General features: G+C 36.2%; 1 protein-coding gene across 6 annotated transcripts in view; it reads left to right on the top strand.

Moving 5' to 3' along the window:
- ATRX (ATRX chromatin remodeler) overlaps positions 1 to 21586 on the top strand; it is a 76737-nt gene that overhangs the window by 37397 nt on the left and 17754 nt on the right. For all 6 annotated transcript variants that reach the window (XM_031594446.2, XM_031594448.2, XM_031594445.2 and 3 more), the window contains 14 exons: positions 755 to 848; positions 1392 to 1500; positions 2140 to 2319; positions 2697 to 2838; positions 4011 to 4120; positions 8825 to 8971; positions 9177 to 9354; positions 13369 to 13506; positions 14542 to 14717; positions 16250 to 16367; positions 19508 to 19638; positions 19934 to 20022; positions 20192 to 20364; positions 21291 to 21444. In XM_031594446.2, the coding sequence (XP_031450306.2) occupies positions 755 to 848; positions 1392 to 1500; positions 2140 to 2319; positions 2697 to 2838; positions 4011 to 4120; positions 8825 to 8971; positions 9177 to 9354; positions 13369 to 13506; positions 14542 to 14717; positions 16250 to 16367; positions 19508 to 19638; positions 19934 to 20022; positions 20192 to 20364; positions 21291 to 21444 (1939 nt within the window). The remainder of the gene's footprint in view (positions 1 to 754; positions 849 to 1391; positions 1501 to 2139; positions 2320 to 2696; positions 2839 to 4010; positions 4121 to 8824; positions 8972 to 9176; positions 9355 to 13368; positions 13507 to 14541; positions 14718 to 16249; positions 16368 to 19507; positions 19639 to 19933; positions 20023 to 20191; positions 20365 to 21290; positions 21445 to 21586) is intronic.

Genomic DNA, 21586 nt, shown 5'->3' on the forward strand with positions numbered 1-21586 from the left:
CCTGTAGAATTATGTTCCACTAAGTATGTAGGAACAATCTTTTTTTAAGTCTTGTGGCCCCTAAAAGTTTAGCTATCTACTGTGTTCAAAGTTGAACTAAATTAAAAAGTTGCTAAATAGCGCATTGATTTTAATTATTTAAATGCCAGTACTAACTCCTAAAAGTAATTATGGAAATATTACCTAATGCTGCTGTTTCAGGTATATTTGTAATTGTCTCTTGAGTCCTTTTTATACCTGCATTACCTGAAGATCTTCAACCCATAAACACAGCAATATAATTGTGTATGTTGGTAGTAAATTGTTCTTTTTGCGTGAATTGTGGATCGTGATTATAAAATGATATCTGAAACACTGGAAACAAAAGCTTGTATTTAACTGAAGATCATCTTTTGTTCTGTCAACTTCTTTCTGTTCCCCATCACTCACTGTCTTTGAAATGTGAAGCTTTCCAATACAATGCTATCTGTCATTTGCTCGTAAGCTATGCTTAGGTGCGTTAACGTAAAAAGAATTTAAGTCTTGCTGGCAAAACATGCCACCCATCAGGGCTCAGTGCTTACGTGGTTTCTACTGTGTAATCCCTTATTATTACTGTTGCTTCTCAGTATGCAAGGTGGGTCCCATAGTGCCTGATACGAACTTTTATATTGCTTGTTGCTCTTGAATGGTTGTTGTACAATTAGAGAATATGTAATGTTGCTTGCTGACCTTGCAATAATATTCAACATGAAATCCTACTTCACTTTTAAAGTGAGCAGCGATGATTCAAATGACTCAGAATTTCATGAATCTGCAGTTAGTGAAGAAGTCAGCGAGTCTGAAGATGACCAACGTCCAAGAACAAGGTATGCAAAGATGTAACTGTGCTTATGTTACGTTCGGGTTTTGGTTTATGTTTTTCAGTAGTGCCGTCTAGGCAGTGAGATTGTAAAATGTGAAGGCTTTTCTGACTTACGTGACTTTGGATCAGGTTTTAAAACCTTTGATACATCTTTTGTGTCTGCCAATTAACTTTGCAGCAAGCGTAACTGTTCTGCATTTCTACTGCACTGTGTGGTACAGGGAAATTGCCCTATTGATGAGGCAATAGGAAGAATGTTCAGGAAAAAATGAGCATTTTTGTGCTAGTTGCATTGATCATGGAATGGTGGATTGCAGTAGCAAACTGTTACTTTGTGACTGAAGTTCTTCAAAGTTGTCCAGAAAAGATTGTTACTATGTGTGTCCAGTGAGATAAGGGGGAGGAGAGCATTTGGAAGAAAAACTGAGTGCGCAAAAGGAGTGTATATTCTTACATAGCAGTGTAGTTCCTGTAATTTTATGTTGTTGTCTGTTAGTGAAGCAATCAGTTACCATTATGTGTCAGTAAGATTTCTATTTTTTTATAGGTCTGCCAAGAAAGCTGAGGCAGAAGAAAATCAGCGCAGTTACAAACAGAAAAAGAAACGAAGACGTATAAAAGTTCCAGATGATTCTTCAAGTGAAAACAACAATAAGGTAGTGTATTGTGCTTTGAATTAATAGTTGGGGAAAGGAGTTCCTGTTTCTCATGTCAGCTGATTTAGGGACTTAGGTATCTCAGATTTCTCTGTGCAAAGTACAGTAAAAAATTACAATTTCTCTCAATGGTAAGTAAGTTAAAATTTGTAAAATGGCATCAGTATGGACAGAAAAAAACTGGGTTAACTGAACCCATTTCCTGTTTAGATGTTGATAAAAATATATATGTTTTAAATGGACCATATATTTTGTGTAAATGGAATTTCTAAAATTAAATTTAGAAGATGGCAAAAGTGTAGGCTCTGCTGAACTGATTTAGCACCACTAGAGCAGCAAAACAGTTATTTATTAACCCATTATTTAATATTATATGAAAACACTATCTTCAATACTGCTTTTGCACAACTGGGCTTCTCTTTAGTATCTCAATACATTATAGTTAAGGTGGCACTTCTTTTTTGCATACAGACTACCTGATTAAAAAAAAAAAAAAAAGCAACCACAATATCTTTTTTTTTCTATGAACTAAAATCCACCAGTGTGTATGAAAATTTCTGAGGGCTTAATTGAAAATCAAGGATTTGATGATCTGTCATAACGTTCTTGTTAAGACTTTATTTATTTAATTTGTAATAGAGTAATTCTGAAGATGAGGAAAACGATGATTCAAAATCTCCCGGAAAAGGCAGAAAGAAAATTAGGAAGATCATTAAAGATGATAAGCTTAGAACAGAGACACAGAATGCACTTAAAGAGGAAGAAGAAAGAAGAAAACGTATAGCAGAAAGAGAACGGGAGAGAGAGAAGTTGAGAGAGGTATGTTCTCTTTTTATTGTAAAATGGTAGGAGGTTGAATTGATGATGATGTTCAAGATGACATATTTCTAGTTTAATTTGGTAAGTAATTTTAAAAATGCTCACTTCTAGCCTTGTAAGCTACTTGTAGTTTGCAGCTTAACCTTGGTGACTTTTATTCAAGGCTACCGAGATCTTTTGAAAGCTGTTTCAATTGCCTGTTGCTTCACTTTCCGTGGGGTAAAAGCCATCTCCCAAAGTAAGCTAATGATGCATGGTAAAGAATTAAGGATTTCTCTTAATTAATGACTTCCATTTTTGCTAAAGTTAGTGACTGTCAAATGCTTGACATTATTCACATGTGAAGTATTCTTGTGATGCACTGTTTCTGATTATAGGTGATAGAGATAGAAGATGCTTCACCTCTGAAATGTCCCATTACAACTAAGCTGGTTTTAGATGAAGATGAAGAAACAAAAGAACCATTAGTGCAGGTTCACAGGAGTATAGTTACCAGACTGAAACCACACCAAGTAGATGGTAAGAAAAAAGATTTAAAACACTTGTAAAATTCTTTTTTAATTTTATTTTTACTCTGGCTGAATGTCCTACACAATCTGAATTTAGAATAATAAAAACTTCTTGGCAGGCAAATGCCAGAATGTCATGTTTAATGTTGTGCATTTGGAAGATCTGAACAAAATTAAATGAACACCAATTCATAGATATATTTTAGAGGCAGAGTCGTAAAAATTTGAAGTTGGAAGGCCCCTTAGCATTATGTAATTCCGTGCACTGAGATAGAATGAAATATAAGTATACCATTCTGTTGAGGAATTTGCCCATTTGATTTTCATAGTTTTCAATGAGGATTTAAAAACCTCACAACATTTTCCTGGCTTTCTCATCAGGAATATTTTTCCTAATACCTGATATATCCTGACTGCATTTTCTGGTTTTGGGTTGTTTTTTGTTTTTTTGTTTTTTGTTTTTTTGTGATTTGATGAAGAAAAGGAGAATGACCAATCATGATTTTATCAATCGCCCAATTCTGTTCATTTAAATCTTCCCCCAAGTTCATAATAGCCACTATTTCCATTTCAATAAGAACCTTTTGTACTTAGTTCAGCTCTTAAAGGGCGGTGCTTTGAACCAGACGGGACAGAGTTGAAGATTCATCTGTTCTGAGTATAGCATGGGAGAATGCAGCTCCCCAATATATAAGCAGCAAAGAACAAAAAAAATCACCCAGTAGACCCTTTTTTAATTTAGAATTATATTTTCTATCCTTTTTCAGCTGTCACTGTTCTTTCTTCATTCTTCCCTTTTTTAAGTATAAAGCTGTACATATGATTTGTCTTGATTTAAATTTCTTCTTGCTGATTACCAAGATCGTGCTAGTCTTTCTGCAGTGCCCTTGCCAGTGCTGTTGTATTTCCTCTTTTCTCCCTGTCCCCAAGGTTGAAGTAATCTGCAGTCTTCACAACAGTATTTTTTAATCCAGTTTAATCCAGTATCATCAGCGAGAACTGTGAGTGTAATTGATTTCAAAGCAGAACTCATCTCAAACACTATCTAGTTAACAGAAATGGATCAGTAATTACTCCGAGAACTGCTTTTGTGAGAGAGATGATCTTGCAGTGATCACTCTTACCAACTGAACTTTAAATAAGTGAATGTTTAATGAGAAAATTTTCAAAAATTTTATTCAGGTGTTCAGTTCATGTGGGATTGCTGTTGTGAATCTGTTAAAAAGACAAAGACATCTCCTGGTTCTGGATGCATTCTTGCTCACTGTATGGGTCTGGGAAAGACATTACAGGTAAGAAACAAAAGTCTTGCTTTCTGGTTTGTAGCTTTTGAAAGCTGATCCGTCAAAAGGCAATTTTAATGACTTTCAGAACATAGTGAAAACTTATTATTTCCTCGGCAGTGACTTGAAAAGGGCTGTTGGAGGATAAATGTTTTGTAGAAAGGTTTTCAAAAAGCAGTTATGTTTGGTAGTATGTAGTTGTGCAAGTTCTGATCAACACTTGTGCTTCTGTTTTAAAAAAAAAAAAAAAAGATTAAATAATTATAATATTATTATTAAATAATTGCTGAGGTTCACTTGAGAAGTTCATGTGTATTTGTAAGTGATGTGAAGTTTACTTGCAGCTCTGTATATCAGAATAAAGCTAATAGGAGACAGGCTTTAGAGAACTATGTTTCTAAGCCAGTTTGATAACCTTAAACCTGTTTTGTTCTTTACAGTCATTCCCATTCATGTGTTACTCTTCAAATTGTTTTTTTTTTCTTCATTGTTGTTTGGACTTATTTGCTGCATTGATAAAGTAGGAGGTCTGTCACTTGGGTTTTTTTAATTATTCTTTTTGTTTAATGCTGGGCTCTTAGTATCTGTATTCAGATTTTTTGTGATTTAATATAAACTATACTTTGTTACAATCTAGAGTCTTCTGGATTGGAGAAGGGGAGTGTTGGTTTGTTTTTTTACGTCACTGATGTGCGTTTATATTTTTGGATTGTTGTGCATCACAGACAATATAAGACTACAAATTTTCACTGCCTTGGCAGTAAACCATACAGTACATTTTCAATCCTTTTTATCACTTCTTAATTTCTTTTCTTTGGCTTTAGAGCTCTTGGCTTTCTGAGATCTTCCGTTTCAAGCCCCCATTGTCATTTCAGCATGTATTCCTTCTCTTTTACACCGTTGAGGATTGCTTTTTAAAAGTCTTTCTAATAGACTACTGTAGCATATTTTTTAAAAAGGATTTAAAAATTGGCTTTTCTGCCATGTTAAAAAGTTACATGGTGAACAGATTCCCATTCCTATTAAGTCCATAAAACCAGAACCTCAATCCTCATCTTAAAATATTTCTTCTGAAACTGATCACCCAAGCAGTTGCTCTAAGACAGTGCTTCTAGGCTCATTTTCTTGGGTCTCTTTTAACCATTGCAGATGTCGGGTTACCTTGACCTTCAAAAGAGAGAAAAGATCAAAAGCAGTTTTCTTGAATTCTCTGCATTTCAATACCCTTTTAGAGGAATAAGAAGTGCTTACTTTTCTGTTTGCTTATTTCCATGTGTCTATCTTCATAATAAAAATTATGGGTTTGCATTTAGCATCGTTACAAGTACTATGAGCAGAGGACTGGTGAGTTGCTTTTCTTGCTGTTCTGCTGCCAATTTGTGCCCAAGAATTTCTTTAGCAAAAGTCAGTTGACAGAAGAACTTCTCCTTTTTATTCTGGGGAAGAGAAGTGAACATTTTTGAGAACTGAAGAAGAAAGAAGCTTTAACAGTCTTATCTGTGCTTAGAGAGGCTGAATCTTTATATTCATAGGTGCAAAAGAGTGTGCCCTTAACTGGTGTTATCATTTGCCTTCAGAAAAGAATCTTCTTTGTGTCTCTTGACCTACTGGAAGGTGGCCATTAATATTTCTTCCCAGAAAAATCTGCCATTTACTATTAGACTAAGATCACTGCTGATAAAAAGCAGAGCCACATTGGACTTCTTGTCATTGGCCTTCACTGATATGACGCTTCCTCACTTGTGGAGATGGGAGATATACCCTTATCAGGATATCTGGCTTCTGAAATGACTTACTGTGAACTTTTTTGAATCATGAGAAAACTAATTTTCCACTTCTAAAGATGTAGGAATTGATCAGAATTGATTTCAACGTGAATTCAGTCAGGACCTTTCTTTGCCAGGAGCATTTCTTATCTGTAGCATCATTTAACAGGAGATATGCCAGGTGCTCTGGTGAGTTCGTGAGTGGCAAGTCTAGATGATGGAGCAGGCAGCACTTGTACAACACCTCATTCTAAATTCTCTCTTCAAATGTGCCAAATTTGGATGCACTTCAGTCATTCTCTGGAGTGCAGTCTCTTTAGCGTGCTGATGATGGTTCTCAAAGAGGTTATTTTTTTCCTACAGTGAGGATGGGATCCTCAAAGCGTCTGTGAGGAAATGCCATTTCACCATCCTCTTCCATCTTGATCTGTTGTGGTGAAAGCTTCCCCCATTGGGTTGGAAGCCCTATCACCTGACCTGAAGGCTCAAGATCTGTTCATTCATAGAGAGGTCAGTATATCAATGTACCAGAATTCCAAGCTGTATGAAAGATTTTTGTGCCATAGCTGGTTTCATAATCCGCAAGTGACAGCAGTCAGTAATAGAACCTTGTTAGTAACTCCCCAAACAAAATGCTGTAAGGTGCTGTTGATGGTCAGCTGATCATTGATATATTTATGTTTGGTATGAGGTCTGTAGTTGCTCTTTGCCTTACTAGTGGATATTTGGCATAGTCAGCAGATGAAAACGCTGCTGGACAACAGACTTGTCTTGGCTAGACTTGATGTCCTTCATTAGTTTTAAGTGAGACTGAGATGTGCTCCAAGACAAAATCTTCAGTGAGAATCTAGCAGGCAGGATCTGTTACTCTTTGCTAGAATTAGCTATGTCTTGGTGGGTCAGGTGTTTTCCTGATTCGTCTTCTCTCTAATCCATTACTCAAGATGGATTCTTCCATTCCTATGTCTGCAATGGATTCTTTTAGGATTCTTCAACAAATGGAGTTAAGTAGGAGATATCTATTTCTGCCATACTCTAATTGGTACAAATTTTATTTAAGTCTTCTTGATCCTGAAAAACCTTTTTTCGTGACCTGAGAATTACAGGATATGGTTACAGAGCACTTAGGGTAGCTCCCTGAGATTCTTTAGATTCCTTGGATTCTTCCATAAAGAAGGAAATCAAAGGAGGCTTGGTATTAGTGTTACTATTTTTAATTTTATTTTTTAGCTATTTATTTATTTGAGTAACATGAAGCTGAACAGAGAAACTGCGTTCATTCCCTGTATGTACTGCTTAGGTCTAACAAGCAGCAGTCTTGATTGTCTGTGGTGCACAACATCTGGGCAGTGCGTATTTTAAGAACTCCGGCTGCAGTGTATTTTGCTTCACTCTTCTAATAAGAACTGAGGTAATGGACCTCAACTGTTGACAATCCAGGAGCCTGTAGAAGTGGATCTTCGTTTGAAGAGCGTGTCTTTGCATGCTTGATTCTGATTTACACGTTGTAGTTTTTTAGGAGTTAGATTATACTGGAGATTTTCAAAATACTGTAGAATAGAAGAGCTTTCAGAGTAGCAATCCAATCTAGATTGCTTTGTAATTTAGGCTTTATGTACTATATACTGTATACAGTAAATCATTTGAGATACATCGTGGTAGAAGTTACTTTTATATGTGATCATGACAGTCTTTTTGTCTGTAACTTCTTGATAACTGAAAGAAGCCACAGCTATAAACGATTATCAAGCGTTTTTGTGGTTCCTTTTTGTACCTTCAGTAATAATTTCTTATGTGATTATTTTCCAAAATTTTCCAGTAATGGCATTTATAGTTTTGCACTTAAGAACTCGATCATAGATATGTTTTAAGCAGATTTTGTAAACTGCAGAGAAGACGGTCAATAAATGGTTAGGGAAATGAAGCAGTTAGGGAATTGCTGACTTGCTGGTTCTTAGAGGTGTAAGACTTTTGTTCTAAGTCTTCATGGGAAGTTTCTTTCTGCATCTGAACATAAAATTTTGTATTGGTAGTAAAACCACTGATAATTCTGTTGATATGGGAGCATCTAAAAACAATTACACGTGCACTGCTTAGCAAGTCATGCAGTTTGATGCTGTGTATTAAATGGGAGTTATAACATAATGAGTTTTGATCCAGAGAACTTTCAGGATGTTCTACAGCTGTTGGTTACAGGGCACCATTAAAAAGGTGATGGGAGAGCTTTTATCTGTTTTGGGATCACATTCTGTTTTGTGCTGGATTTTTACATGCTACCCCCAGTCCTATCTTTATTTGCTACTCCTTAAAAACAGGCAGCCCAACAGAAGTATTCTGGGGTGGCATCAAAAGAGTTTTATTTTTCTAAGCCTTAAGAAGGTATTGTCATCTGTCAGGTAGGCTTTGTAAGGGATGAATATTTGGAAATTTAGAATTCATTCCTGACTGTGCTACCAGGGTTTAAATCCCAGAAAACCTGATAAATGCAGTGCAGAATTTGCCCTACATTGGAAAAACTGCTCAAAACATAAGACTGAAGGTCACTTTTAAGAAACTTAATACAGTTATGCAGTCCAAAGAAGTAAATTTATTTAAGGTTTGGGGTGAGTATTGGGAGAATGCCTATAAATTGCCTAATGGAGCATTATAATTTATGAAAATGATTGATGAAACGTAAAGGGGGGAAGGATTCTTGTGGAATAGTTTATCTATACAAATAATTCAGTTATACAAGTTGTAACTTCTATTACTATAAAAAGAATTTAAGCAGCCATGTAACAGAAAAGCAGTAAGTGTATGAGTTTAGAATACATATACATAAGTGTGTTTGAATAAGATCACTGTTGAGAAGTTTTATACGTGAAAATATATATATGCTTGTTTGTTTCTTTTTGTCCTTCAATGCTCAGTGTTTCATTTATTATTTTATTTGTTGTTCCTCTCGCAGGTAGTGAGCTTTCTGCACACAGTCTTGCTGTGTGACAAGCTGAATTTCCGGACGGCTCTTGTAGTATGTCCCCTGAACACTGCCTTGAACTGGTTGAATGAGTTTGAAAAATGGCAGGAAGGTTTAGAAGACGATGAGAAATTAGAGGTATTTTAAGGCTTAAAAAGAGTTCTTAAAATTGAAATAGCTGAGTGTTTTACATAATTGGGAAGCTCCAGCACTCAAAATACAGGCTAAGGAATGTACTTTAACATGTGAAAAATTTACTTGCATGAATACCTTAGGTATTTAAGTTACACCACTGCTTTGGAATTTTAAGAGAAACTCAAGCATATTTTTCCTACTTTGAAAGGTCTGTGAATTAGCAACTGTGAAACGTCCTCAAGAGAGAAGCTACATGCTGCAGCGCTGGCAAGATGAAGGAGGTGTGATGATAATAGGCTATGAGATGTATCGTAATCTTGCACAAGGCAGGAATGTGAAGAGTAGAAAACTGAAAGAAATATTTAATAAAGCTTTAGTAGATCCAGGTAAGTGGAAAATTAATGCAAACATGCATTTTATCTACTGTGTTTTCAGATTGGAATATATGAGCAAAATAAACATGCATTATACACTTGACATTACTAAGATCACAATAGTTTGGTTATCTCTAGTTGCTCTTTAATGAGTTATGGAAGTGGGTGTTGAGAAAATACCCCATGTCCTTTGTAAATAGATTTAATGGTCTTTCTATTAGATCCAGTATGGAAGCAACCACGGGAATATATTGCAAGTGTGAACTGCTGGTTATTTTAATCTGCAAATTTGTTACAACCATAAAACTGCTTTGTCCTCACTAGAATTCCACAGTTCCTGGAGTATCTACTCATGAAGAATAGTTGAAAATATACCACAGAAATGTGAACAAACAAGTATTATTGAAGTGCTAATTAATTGCAGATAAAGCCTTTTTTTTTTCATTTTTTTCAGTCTATGGAATGGATGTTTGGTTTTAAGCTCAGTTGACCTCAGCAGGCTTTTTTAAGATGCGTATGTAAGCACTGAAAATATATAAGTTGATGAAAACCATTTCTTGGTGATCACCAAAAAAACAAACAACTGAAAACTCAGGATTAGAAAATTTCACCAAAATAGCAAAATTTTCTTTCATATTCTGACATGGGAACAGATACCTGAACTAAGTAAAGTTATTCACAACACAGTTTATTTTAAATACTCTATTTAAAAAATACCTTTGCCTTAAGTTTGATATTGCTGTTAAAATCAATTAGATTGGGGAATGCTGATGTGGTAGAAAGGGAAATAATTTATTTGATTCCAGAAGCAGATTTTGCTAGATTTTAATTATCTAACTGGAACTTCAGGTTATTTGACTTTCAGAGTGTGGTAAATAATTTTTTTTTTTTTTTTTTTTACAAGTTTTCTTATAGCAGTGGTTTGGCTTGTAATTGTTCTTGGTGAGCTTGATTTTTGTGAAGTTCTACGGAGCTGAAACCTCTGCTGGTTGTATTTGTGTTGAGCCTCCTGGAGGCGTGGTTTGATACTGAAGCTGAAATGATCTAACAGCTTCGCTGAGCTGTAAAGGAGTTGATTCTTTTTTCTACCAATACTCTTCGTGTGCTTTACCCCCTGCCTTCTGAGCAGAATTGACATGACTACTTCTACAGAGAGCCAGTTCGAGAAGTGAAAATACTATTTTTCTGCTGATTTGACTCAGGGTAGCTCCTGTACAATAGCTGACGAGCTACTTTTGTGATTGTGGTGAAGCTACAGGCATTATTTAAGCAGTGAAGAAAATACAGCTTTGCCAGGAGGTTCTCTGGGTTCTTCTTTTAATGCTACAATTGAGCTTGGAATAAAACCAGCCCTATGTGTCAGTCTTCTCACTCTGTGTCTGCTTTGCTCAGGAGTTAAGAATCTTATCAGGAAGATCTCTAAATTTCTGTTGACTGCAGCAAAGAATAGAGGAGTTGAGATACTTTCAGAATTACTGATTGTTTGTAGGTTACTTTTCTTCTTGAAAATGTAAGGGAGCCATGGTGTAAGGGTTTATAGTATGTGTTTTTATAATAGTGTTGTCCCTTCCTTCATCAGACTGTGAAGTAAGGTGGCTTGCTGGCTGTGGAATTTTAAGGAAGAGACCTGGTGTCTTGTGTGATGTTTCCCGTGCCATCGCTTGTGAATCTTTTTTACTTCCTGCACCCTGCTTGTGGGTGTTGGTCTGTTCTAATCCTATCAGCTTAGGACAACATGATTGAGCAGTATTTGTGATGAGGTTGTTAACTTCTATTGGTTTAAGCAAGTCCACAAGCTGCAGCACAGCGTGCCCTGTTGGTTTTGGACTATGTGAACATGGAAGCTTGGTTTGATTACTTGGTAGGGTAGAATCAGTGTGTTAGCAGCACCAACGTTGAAATAACTCAGCACGTTTTTATGTTACTTCAGATCCTTCTCTTTTTAAACTAATTGCAGAGAGACAGAAATATTCTTCTGTTACTAGTCATTACTTTATAAACACATTTGGATTGTCAACATTGAAGAGAAGTATCTTGCACCAACCATTATTTGTTTCTTGCTCTCTGTGATTCACAGAGCTGGCGAGAGGGCAGCCTGCCAGTGAAAGAGTTAGGAAGCAGTGTGCTGGGTTACTGCTGTGACAGCAAATAGGGAAACTTTTGCTTCTAGGAGCGTTTTTAATTTAAAAAGTTGCAAATTTGATATTTGAGCAATAATTTAATGATTTGTGTCTGGTTAAAATTATTATTGCTAGGGTAGATGGGTTCTATAGTGGAAGCTTATATTGCCCTGTATACTACAGAAGAGAGAACCAGAGGGGGAAGGCTTAGCCGAAGTTTATGGGTGGGGAAATAGTGTGGGAAATGATTTTGTTAATTAACTAGTTCTGCCATGTGAAATAATAGAAGGATGATGTACTCATGCAGAGTAGTAAATCATTTCCCATACTGCTTTTTGCAACTGATAAAACTCTGTTTGGTTTAAAATTTGGTGGTTTTTTTTTTTGTTTTTATAGCTGCACTGCTGTGCTTGCAGCATTTCAGTAATTCTGTGGGCTTTTCTTGCTACTGCTAAAACTTCCATTACTGTTTAACTTAGAAAGAGATCTTTAATCAACATTTGTATAAAGCAGGCTTAAATTCTTGTAGACTTCGAAGTAAAAGGAGAATTGTGTGTATATATACCTGTGTATCTATCAGTGAGTGTGCATAAATGTGGGCAGTACAGCAGGTTAGAAAGAAGACTGTAGTCTAAAGAAGGATTGGATGCTTCCTAGCCTGGAAAATGATGACTAAACTGACAAATTTTCCATCATGTAAAAGCTGCTTAGTAACAGGACTGTGATGTGTTGCTTTTTACATCGTTTGGAGATAGGAGAAGATAGAATTTATCTTCATTGGCATCAGAGATCATTTACATTGGGTATCAGAAAGTGTATTAGAGGTCACCGAGTTTCACTTCTCTCAGGGAGGAGACATCCCATTCTCCTCTCTAGTATCTCAGATGAAGAAAATGGGCTAAAGATCCCTCGAGGTCTCTACATTTTACATTCCCTTTGGATAATTTCAGAAATGTATTGCCGTAATGAAATTCTTTTTTTTTTTTTTAAGAGCAAGGAAAAACCACAAATGTATGACAATCTGTCACTGAATTGTAGCCAAGATGTTAGTTCAAGATAGCAATGCTACATGACTGCCAAATAAACCAAGAAAAAATATACTAAGATAAATTTTTCATATTTTTACTATCATTTACTTAGTCTAAGCAAGAGGGGGTTTTGTTTTCTTGTAAATTAACTTCTTTGTTCAAGATGAAATCACAGTCTTTACTGAAAACTGAATTGTTGAGTATTTGCAACATTTTACTTGCATCATTAATATTTTATTTTCCTTTCTTGCTAATGTACTTTGAGTCTGATTGTAAAGGAAATGCACTAGACCAAATCAATATCTGAGTGTTATATTAACATATAAGCTGTCAAATCTGGCGGGGAGATGCTGCAAATCGTTGCGAATTCACTTGTCTGTAATTCAGATCAGATTTAATTGTGTTTGTATGTCTTAGATAAGACTTTCCATTGCCCTGCTTACCCTTATTATTGATACTGATCTGTTGCCTTTCTGAAAAATTAGTGTCTACCTTATTTTTTGTTTTAATTGACTGAGCATCAGTAGATGGCAGCATAAGCTGAATTTAAAGAACAGCTTCCAGGCATTGGGACAGAGTGAGTGAAAACACAGGCATGCACTGGCTGCATGGATAGACAGTTTCTAAAGGACTGTGTTAGAAAGCTGTGTTTAATCCTTCCCTGAAGATTTTACAAGTAACAGTTTGCAGTTTACCAGATTGGTTTCTGGGAATGCCTGTGTAAAGGATAAAAAAGGAACTAAATGATGCTTAAAAAAAAAAAAAAAAAAAAAAAAGAATAATAAACATTAATAGAAAAAAATTCAGCTTCTTTAGGCTGCCAGTTTTTTTGAGGTTATAAAAGATGGAAAAGATCTAATGTTCTTATTTCTTCCTAGGCCCTGACTTTGTTGTTTGTGATGAAGGGCACATATTAAAAAATGAAGCATCTGCTGTTTCTAAGGCAATGAATTCAATTCGTTCAAGGCGGAGAATAATTCTGACAGGAACACCACTGCAAAATAATCTTATAGAATGTGAGTAATTCTCTTGTTTAAGATATGTTTATTTCTTTGAATGTACTCTTACCTTTCAGCAGTATATAATTACAGATAGATTTATTTTGAATAGAAGAAAAGAATTTGACATGATGAAGATGTTTTGCTGTGTTTGTATTGGGGGGGGAGACCAGTAAGGGCTTTCTGCATTTTTCATATATAATTATTGTCTGAAGATGTACTTCCATCTTGTTCAAGTGAAGTTAAGCTGAAACTGCTGGGCATCTGACCTTTCCTCCATCCCTTCTCTTGGCATGACCTCGCATACATCTGATTCCTCAGGGAACCACTATGAGGAGTATCAGAAAATTAATGCTACAAAATGATACAGCTTTCTGACAGTTCAGTTCCTTGATGTTGCTCACCAGAGGATTAGATGAGTCTCAGTGTGTCCAAAGAGAAAGGGAGGGAGTATGAGTATGGAGGGAAATGAGTAGACCAGGTCTTGCAGGAGCATCAGTTTGAATTGTTCTTAACTATTGCAGGGCAGTGTTCTTAGTAAATTTGTTAAAACAATAATTTCTGTTTGCTGCCTTGGGAGCTAATATAATTCTATGTTAGCTATTGATATTTAATATTTCTGTCTGATAGCATGCTGTGATAATTTTTTAATAATTAATATGTTATTGAATCTATTTCAGAGTCTTTACAAATACGTGTTGTCGTATAATTGCTTTGGTGTACAGAAACCCTCAAACTATTTATATATGTGTATATATATGTATATATATATATATATATATATATATATATATATATATATATATATATATATAAAACTATATATATCTAAGATGAGGAAGTTTTAAATCTGACATTAAATTTAGAAGTTATTTTTCTGCCTACAGCGTATATCGATTTAAGATGCCCTTTTCTGAAAATGTTGCATTTGGGTATTTTTGCTTAACAGAATGTTAGCTTAGCTTAGATGTAACACATTCACTTTGTTTTAGAATTAATCCCAATATTGTACTTGTGCTTTTGAACAATGGGAACTTGATTTTTTTGTTCTAGATCACTGCATGGTTAACTTTATTAAGGAGAATTTGCTTGGTTCAATTAAAGAATTCCGAAATCGATTTATAAATCCAATTCAGAACGGTCAGTGTGCAGACTCCACTCTGGTAGATGTCAGAGTAATGAAGAAGAGAGCACATATTCTCTATGAGATGTTGGCTGGATGCGTTCAGGTGAGAACAGTTGTACCATAACTAATTAATTGAAATAGCTGTGGGGAGAGGGAAGAGTTATTCCATCTTGTTCTGATAAAAGCACTCAAAAGTCTGTACATTTGTTATTTGAGTATTTCATAAACAGATTTGTTTGTTCTGCGATGTGTTCTGTGTAGCTGCAGTCACTGATTGTTGATTAAACAGTCACAGGGAGCTGGGTGAAGTGGTCACAGTGGGATGGTCCCATGTTGAGTTAGGTCACCTCCAAAGAAATAGAAAGGTTTATGGCAGTGTGTAAGAGTGGTGAAGGACTTCCTACAGGAAGATGATAGTATTGGAAATACAAATATTAGCACACACAGTTCTATGCATCTGTACAGCAGCACAGGAGCACAAACCAGTCCTCATTACAATTTACTTATGTTATAGAAAAGGCAAGTAGAATGGATACTCCAATTGTAAATATAATGAAACATTTAATTCCCTAAAACTGGAATCAGTAGACTTATGAACTGTTACAGTGAAAGTGATCCTGCTGCAAAATCCTATTAGCCAAGGCCCTTACTGTCTGTTCTGGGCTGGAGAGGACAGACATTGTGAGCAAATGCTGGGTCCCTTCAGGTGCTGGGCGCCCTGCACTCATGCAGCATTGGATGGAGCCTGGGATGGATGTCGCACTGCACAGAGCAGATCCTGTCTGTGGAGGGAAGCTCTTGTTGGGTCTGATGTGCAGTTTCTTTAAAAGAAAACTCTGTTCCCAAGGGATGCTGCCATCTCAGATAAAAGCAAGGCCTTGCAGGTGGTTTATCTCCAGTACCAAGTGGGAGCTGCCCACAGGCTCCTCTCTGACAGCGAGCTGACTGAGGTCATCCTGCAGCCAAGGAATTTGTGCTGTGCAGCTGAAGCCTGAGAGCCACGCTGCGTGTGCAGCACTGACCAATGCCTCTCAGGGCTGCTGGGGTCACCTGCTCCTGAATAGTGTCTTGGTCAGGATCAGTACACCAGGTACTGTTTGGATGGAGGGGCAGATAGCGAGAGATGCAGAATCTAGTAGAGTAGAAAAAACGAATAAAATAAATTTTGCTTTGCCTTAAACAAGGAAGTATTCAGAAATGACATACTCTAAACCAGAAGATAGTTAGCATGAGTGCAGTTCACCTGCAATAAAAACATTGGTATAAGCTGCTTGACTTACCCATGCTTTCCCAGGAATGGTTTTAGAATTAAAAAATGAAACATAAAAGCACCTGGGCTGTTACTGAAGCTGCAGTCATCTTCCTAGGGATTTGGAGCTGAGGCATGCAGTTGATGGGTCCATCTCCTTTTTAATTGGACATCTATGTTTATTATATAAGGTGGGCTTCTACAGACAGTGCCTGTTAAATAGATTGATATAGTGGGTTATTTTTTTCCCCCTTTATGGGGCAATCTGAATAATTGTGATTTATGCATGATTAATGCCTTGTTGATCAAGTAGCCAAAAGTTCTTAAGCTCTCAGTGATCACTTTTCATGTTTATAATGACTAAAATCTCACTTGTAAAATTACAGAGGAAAGATTACACAGCATTAACAAAGTTCCTCCCACCAAAATATGAGTATGTTCTAGAAGTTAGAATGACACCTATTCAGTGCAAGCTCTACCAGTATTACTTGGATCATTTGACAGGTATGTGTCTACCACTCTTTCAGGTAATGAGATTGTCATTGGTTTGGGTTTTTTTAATATGTATTATATGCCCTACAGATGATTTTTTCGCTTCCTCTAAGACTTACCTTAACTCTGAAATCTGAATTGCTGTCAAACGTTTGATTGCACATAAATATTTTGGGGGGGAATTGTAATGCATGCATTTCAGTAGTAGTCTACTTTCAGGTTGTGGTAAATGTACTTTATTTCATGTTTTGTTCTTCCAAGAACTAAGATATTGGCAATGAGACTGGAGGAAGAAAACTTAAAATTGAGATGCACTGGTGAAAGCTCACTGTCAACTCTGGCAATTTCCTTTTCTGCTATCCCAGCTGAAACTATTACTTGTCAAATATTGTCTTTGGAACACTCTTTCTAAACCTCGAGTCTGTTTTTCACAGTAACCATTTTCGCTTCTTCCCAATTAATTTAATGTTGTTTAACTGAAAATGTAAGGTGTGTAAAGGGGAAAAAATATACGTTACTCTGGACTTATGTACTGTTCACTTACATGAGAGATAAAACTCTGAGCTTGTAATTTCAGTTTATCAAGGTGTCCAAGTATCAACATCTTGTAGCACCATATAGGACTACTAGAATGGGAATGTGCTGAATTCCAAAGCAGTGTTTAATGTGCTGCTGATAGGCTTTTGCCAAAGCTTTGAAAGCTGTGTTCAGTTTTTGCAGTGGCTATAAAATACATTACATAGTTTGTTGTGTTTTTTTTTTCCACCTGTTAAGCCACCTGTCTCTTGCTCTGGCAGGATGTTTAAAAAATTTTTTTTTCTATTCTTGTTGTTCTTGGAAGGAAAGATTCATTGTAGCTTGTCAGGCTGTAATTTATAGCAGTATGAAATTCATTGTGTTGCCTTAATGACTTTAGGTTCTGGGCAGTACAGCTTGCAATCTCCTAGACAAACTGCCAGGTACATATCCCTTGTGTAGTTGTGTTGTGTGATGCTGCTGTTTGGTGCAAGTCATGGCAGTAAGAGTTTTGAAGTACTAGTGAAGGTAATTTCACTTCCATTGGTATCTCCAGTGGTAACTGGACATCTCCTTGCAGTCTGCCCACAGCAGGGCTTGGGACTCAGTGACTTCTAAGATCCCTTCCAACCCAACCATTCTATGGCTGTAGTTCTTCATAGCAGCTGCTTAATTACAGAGTTAGAGTAGTTCTGTAGGTTATCTTTGGCCTACTTCTACTACAAAGCAAGATTGGTTTTTTTGTTTTGTGTTTTTTTTTAATAGTTATTTTCAGCTTCTCTGAGCCTGACTTTGTTGGTCTGCCATGCTTTTAGATGGAAAAGTAAAACCTTTATGGATGATTGATGAGCATAAAAATTAGCGCTGGATGTTTACAACTATTTTACTCTGTACAGAAATCTTTACAGATGCTGTCTTTCAATTCCTCCTTTTTCAGTAGGGAAGGCAGCAGCCAAGAGGAGGTAGGCCTTAATCCACTATTTGTTAAAGCTGAGGGGAAGATTTGTCCTGGCAAAAGGCTTGTTACAGTGTGCTTCAAATTTGCTCCATTGTTGGAACAGTCTATTTATTAATAGATTGTGTGTGCAACTAACTATAAGAAAATGCACTCCCTAATAGTTTGATTAATCTAGACTTTGGAGGGCTTGATAAAATTATTTGAACCTAAGTCTGCAGTTGTCAGAATGGGTGGTACTGTTTCATGACTTAGCAGCCCTTGGTGAGCTGCTTCAGCCCCCTGAATTAGCAGACAGCATCATTTCCTTTCTCTCCCTGGATCTTGGGTTAGTGTCCTGCCAGTCTGGGGAGCCCAGTCAGCTCATCCAGCAGTTGGTGCCAGAGATGACATTGAAAAGAGAGAACTGGGGGGAAAGGAAGGAAGAACTGCCTCTAATGGGAAGAGAGCTGTGTGAGCTAGGCCTGGCCCAGGTCCTTACAGGAGATCTCTGTAATGGTTGTTGAGGCCCATGTTAGTTCTCTAGATTACTTATGTATTTAAAGAGTTCTTCCAGAAAAGGACATGTTCTCTGATTTTCATTAAATAAAAAAGCGAATATAGAAGAATGGCTGCTTCTCATCTGCAAATGCTTAAAATTGTTTTCCTGTGCCTCATAATAGAGGCATGTAAAACTAAACTCACATTTTAGATGCCATTTTCTAAGATTTTCAGTTTTTCCTTCATTTAACAAACAGATCATATTGTTTTACTTTCACTTCTGAACAAGTCTGTAGGAGACATTAACTTTGTGTTTGATACAGTGAGTTTCTCTGTCAGGTTAAGTTTAGCAAAGTTGAACTTAAGAATGTGTATCTTATATTTCCCTTTCTCAGCATCATAGGGATGCATAAATGTGAAATTTCTTAAGGCTGTTTTATGATTAAAACAAAGCAAGAGTTGATTTGTTAAAATATTTTCTATATGTCTTCTGGGATTGCCTTATCTGTTGAGCAAATGCTCTGAGTGAGCTTTGTGCCTGCTGTGCCGTAGACATTTGATAATTTTGATGTAGCAAATACTGTTTTCTTGTAGGCATACGTGCCTTATATTTTTATACAATAAATACAAAAACCAATCTGTTTCAAGAACCAAGAGTTATTTTGCTGCTTAATGGGTACTTGAAACTACAAAAAATGTCCAACTTTGAACATTCTGTTAAGTGGTGCTACTTTGTGCTTGGACAATGCAAATATGCTGGCCATTTTAAAATTCTTTATTGTAACAGATCAATGCAGTGTTATGAGTGAATGAAGGAAAACAAAAATGAAAATAAATAGCAAATTCTATTCTGTCTTCTAGCTTGGGCTGCTTTATGAAAACTGATTATACAATCTAAATAGACGTGATAGCCCTTCTTAGGAGATTTGGATTCATTCCTGTAATGGGGAGAAAAGTATATTGATGTAAGATTGGTATCATGTTTCTCATTGTTGAGAGAAAGGGGAAAAACTAATTTTGACAGCTTTAACTAGGAGAAGAACTCCTGTGACTAATTTCACCTCTTCTACAAGAAATGTTACAATATGGTGTGCGTCTGGAAAGAACACTCAGTCCTGTGCTAACAGATCATTCAAAGGAGGAGCAGTATATGGCTACTGTACTTCAAGGTTTCATTCTCAAACCTGAACTTTATTGTCAGGTGTAGGTGGCGGCAATGAAGGTGGACGAGGCAAAGCTGGAGCTAAACTGTTCCAGGATTTCCAGATGTTGAGCAGAATCTGGACTCATCCCTGGTGTTTGCAGCTGGACTATATTAGTAAAGAAAATAAGGTAAATTAGATGTATCAAAATACTCTCTATTGAGTACTTTCCAAATAAGCTATGCCAAATGTTAGGTAAAGTTTCATCAAATTAATGGAAATCTTTGTTGCTGTGGGGTAATTTTACTGCTGTTTCTGTCATATTTTTAGTTTCAGCATATGTTGTCATTCTTAAAACATTTTGAAAGGCTATCTTTTTGTGCAACTTAACATTGTCTTAATGAAGAATAAGCAGATGGCTGAAGATTTAATAAAAGCTTCTGGATGAACAAACTGAATACAATTTCTGTTTTTTCTCTTTTAAGGGCTACTTTGATGAAGACAGTATGGATGACTTCATAGCTTCAGATTCCGATGAAACTTCAATGAGTTTAAGTTCTGATGATTATGCAAAGTAATTAAGTTTTTATTTATTGTTTGTAGTTGGATTTATCTTCCTATTAGAAGAGGATGTCTATAAAAGTAAATGATCTCTCTAAAAGTAAATGTATTTTTACGTGTATGTCCTCTAGCAATCTGATTCAAAAAAATAAATACATAGGTGTGTAATGCTGTCTCTCTAGGAAAAAAAAATCCAAGGGGAAAAAAGGGAAGAAAGAATGTAGTTCAAGTGGGAGTGGCAGTGATAATGACGTTGAAGTCATTAAAGTCTGGAATTCAAGATCTCGTGGAGGTGGAGAAGGAAATGCAGAAGAACTTGGAAACAACCCTTCATCAGTTATAAAATCAGAAGAAGGTGAGAATACTATACAAGTAAATCAAATACCATGCAGTTTCATTTTGGAAAACACAATTTAAGAGGGCTGTTCTGCTTTGTGCAAAATGAAATTAAGGAATTTGCCAGGTACCCCTTCTATGCTTACAGTTTCTGCTATTTCTAATAATGCGCTCCAACTGATAACTTTTTGAATTCATAAGTATGAAAAGATGCAAAGTTAAGAGACTACTATGCTGCTTTTCTCTTTTTTTTTTTTTTTTTTTACTATGCTAATGGAAGAATATTGAAAACATTTAACAAATGTGTTTGTCCCTCACTGTTACACCTGGAAGATGTAACATGTTCTACAGGTGTTGTTATTGTAGTGGTGTGTTAGCAGGTGAGCAGGCAAGAAACCTTCCTAAAGAACTTTGCAAAAAGACAGGTGATGATGGTGGAATTTGTTTTTTCCTTCTATAGTGAAATAATATAAAAGGGGAGAAATAATGACTTTTTCCCTTCTATATACTACTTTATATACTGATGTCTTCTACATTAGCTTTGGAAAAAGAGATTTTAAATCTGAGTATCGCAGAGGTGAGAGGAGACGCAATCTCTTGTACAGGTGGTATCATTGGAACACTTGAAAGCTTTGTCTGTGAATTCCTCTTAATAGATGGTCTTGGGGTAACTCAAAAGACCATTAACTTTTCAAGAATTTCAGGTGTTTATTTCGGATTTCAAATCACTTTATGAGTAGTTGCTTTTCAATGGTGTGATTTGAATGAATTTTCAAAGATGCATGCTTGTTGGAAACAAAGCTATCAAGTTATACTTGTGGGGAAAAGTTGCAGATAATAGAATTTTTTGTCTAAATATCCTGCAGCATTAAAAAATAACATTTCAAAGCATTTAAATGGAAACCATGCCTTTATCTCTGATTTTTTTTGTGTATGTTTTCATAGGTAAAGCTACTTCCTCATCCAATCCTGGTAGCCCAGCTCCAGACTGGTACAAAGATTTTGTCACTGATGCAGATGCTGAGGTGTTGGAACATTCTGGGAAAATGGTTCTTCTCTTTGAAATCCTTCGAATGGCAGAGGAGCTTGGGGACAAAGTGTAAGTCAATTTTAGAAGTGTTTTAAACAATCTTGTTAAATACATTAGTCTGTTTTTCATTCAATCTAGAGATTGGATACTATAGCTCTGGTTTCTGAAGCAAGTGTGCTTGCAATTTCCATCCGTGAGTTTTTGTGTATAT

This window comes from Phasianus colchicus, chromosome 14, assembly GCF_987193195.1.
Source record: "Phasianus colchicus chromosome 14, bPhaCol1.hap1.1, whole genome shotgun sequence".
Taxonomy (NCBI): domain Eukaryota; kingdom Metazoa; phylum Chordata; class Aves; order Galliformes; family Phasianidae; genus Phasianus; species Phasianus colchicus.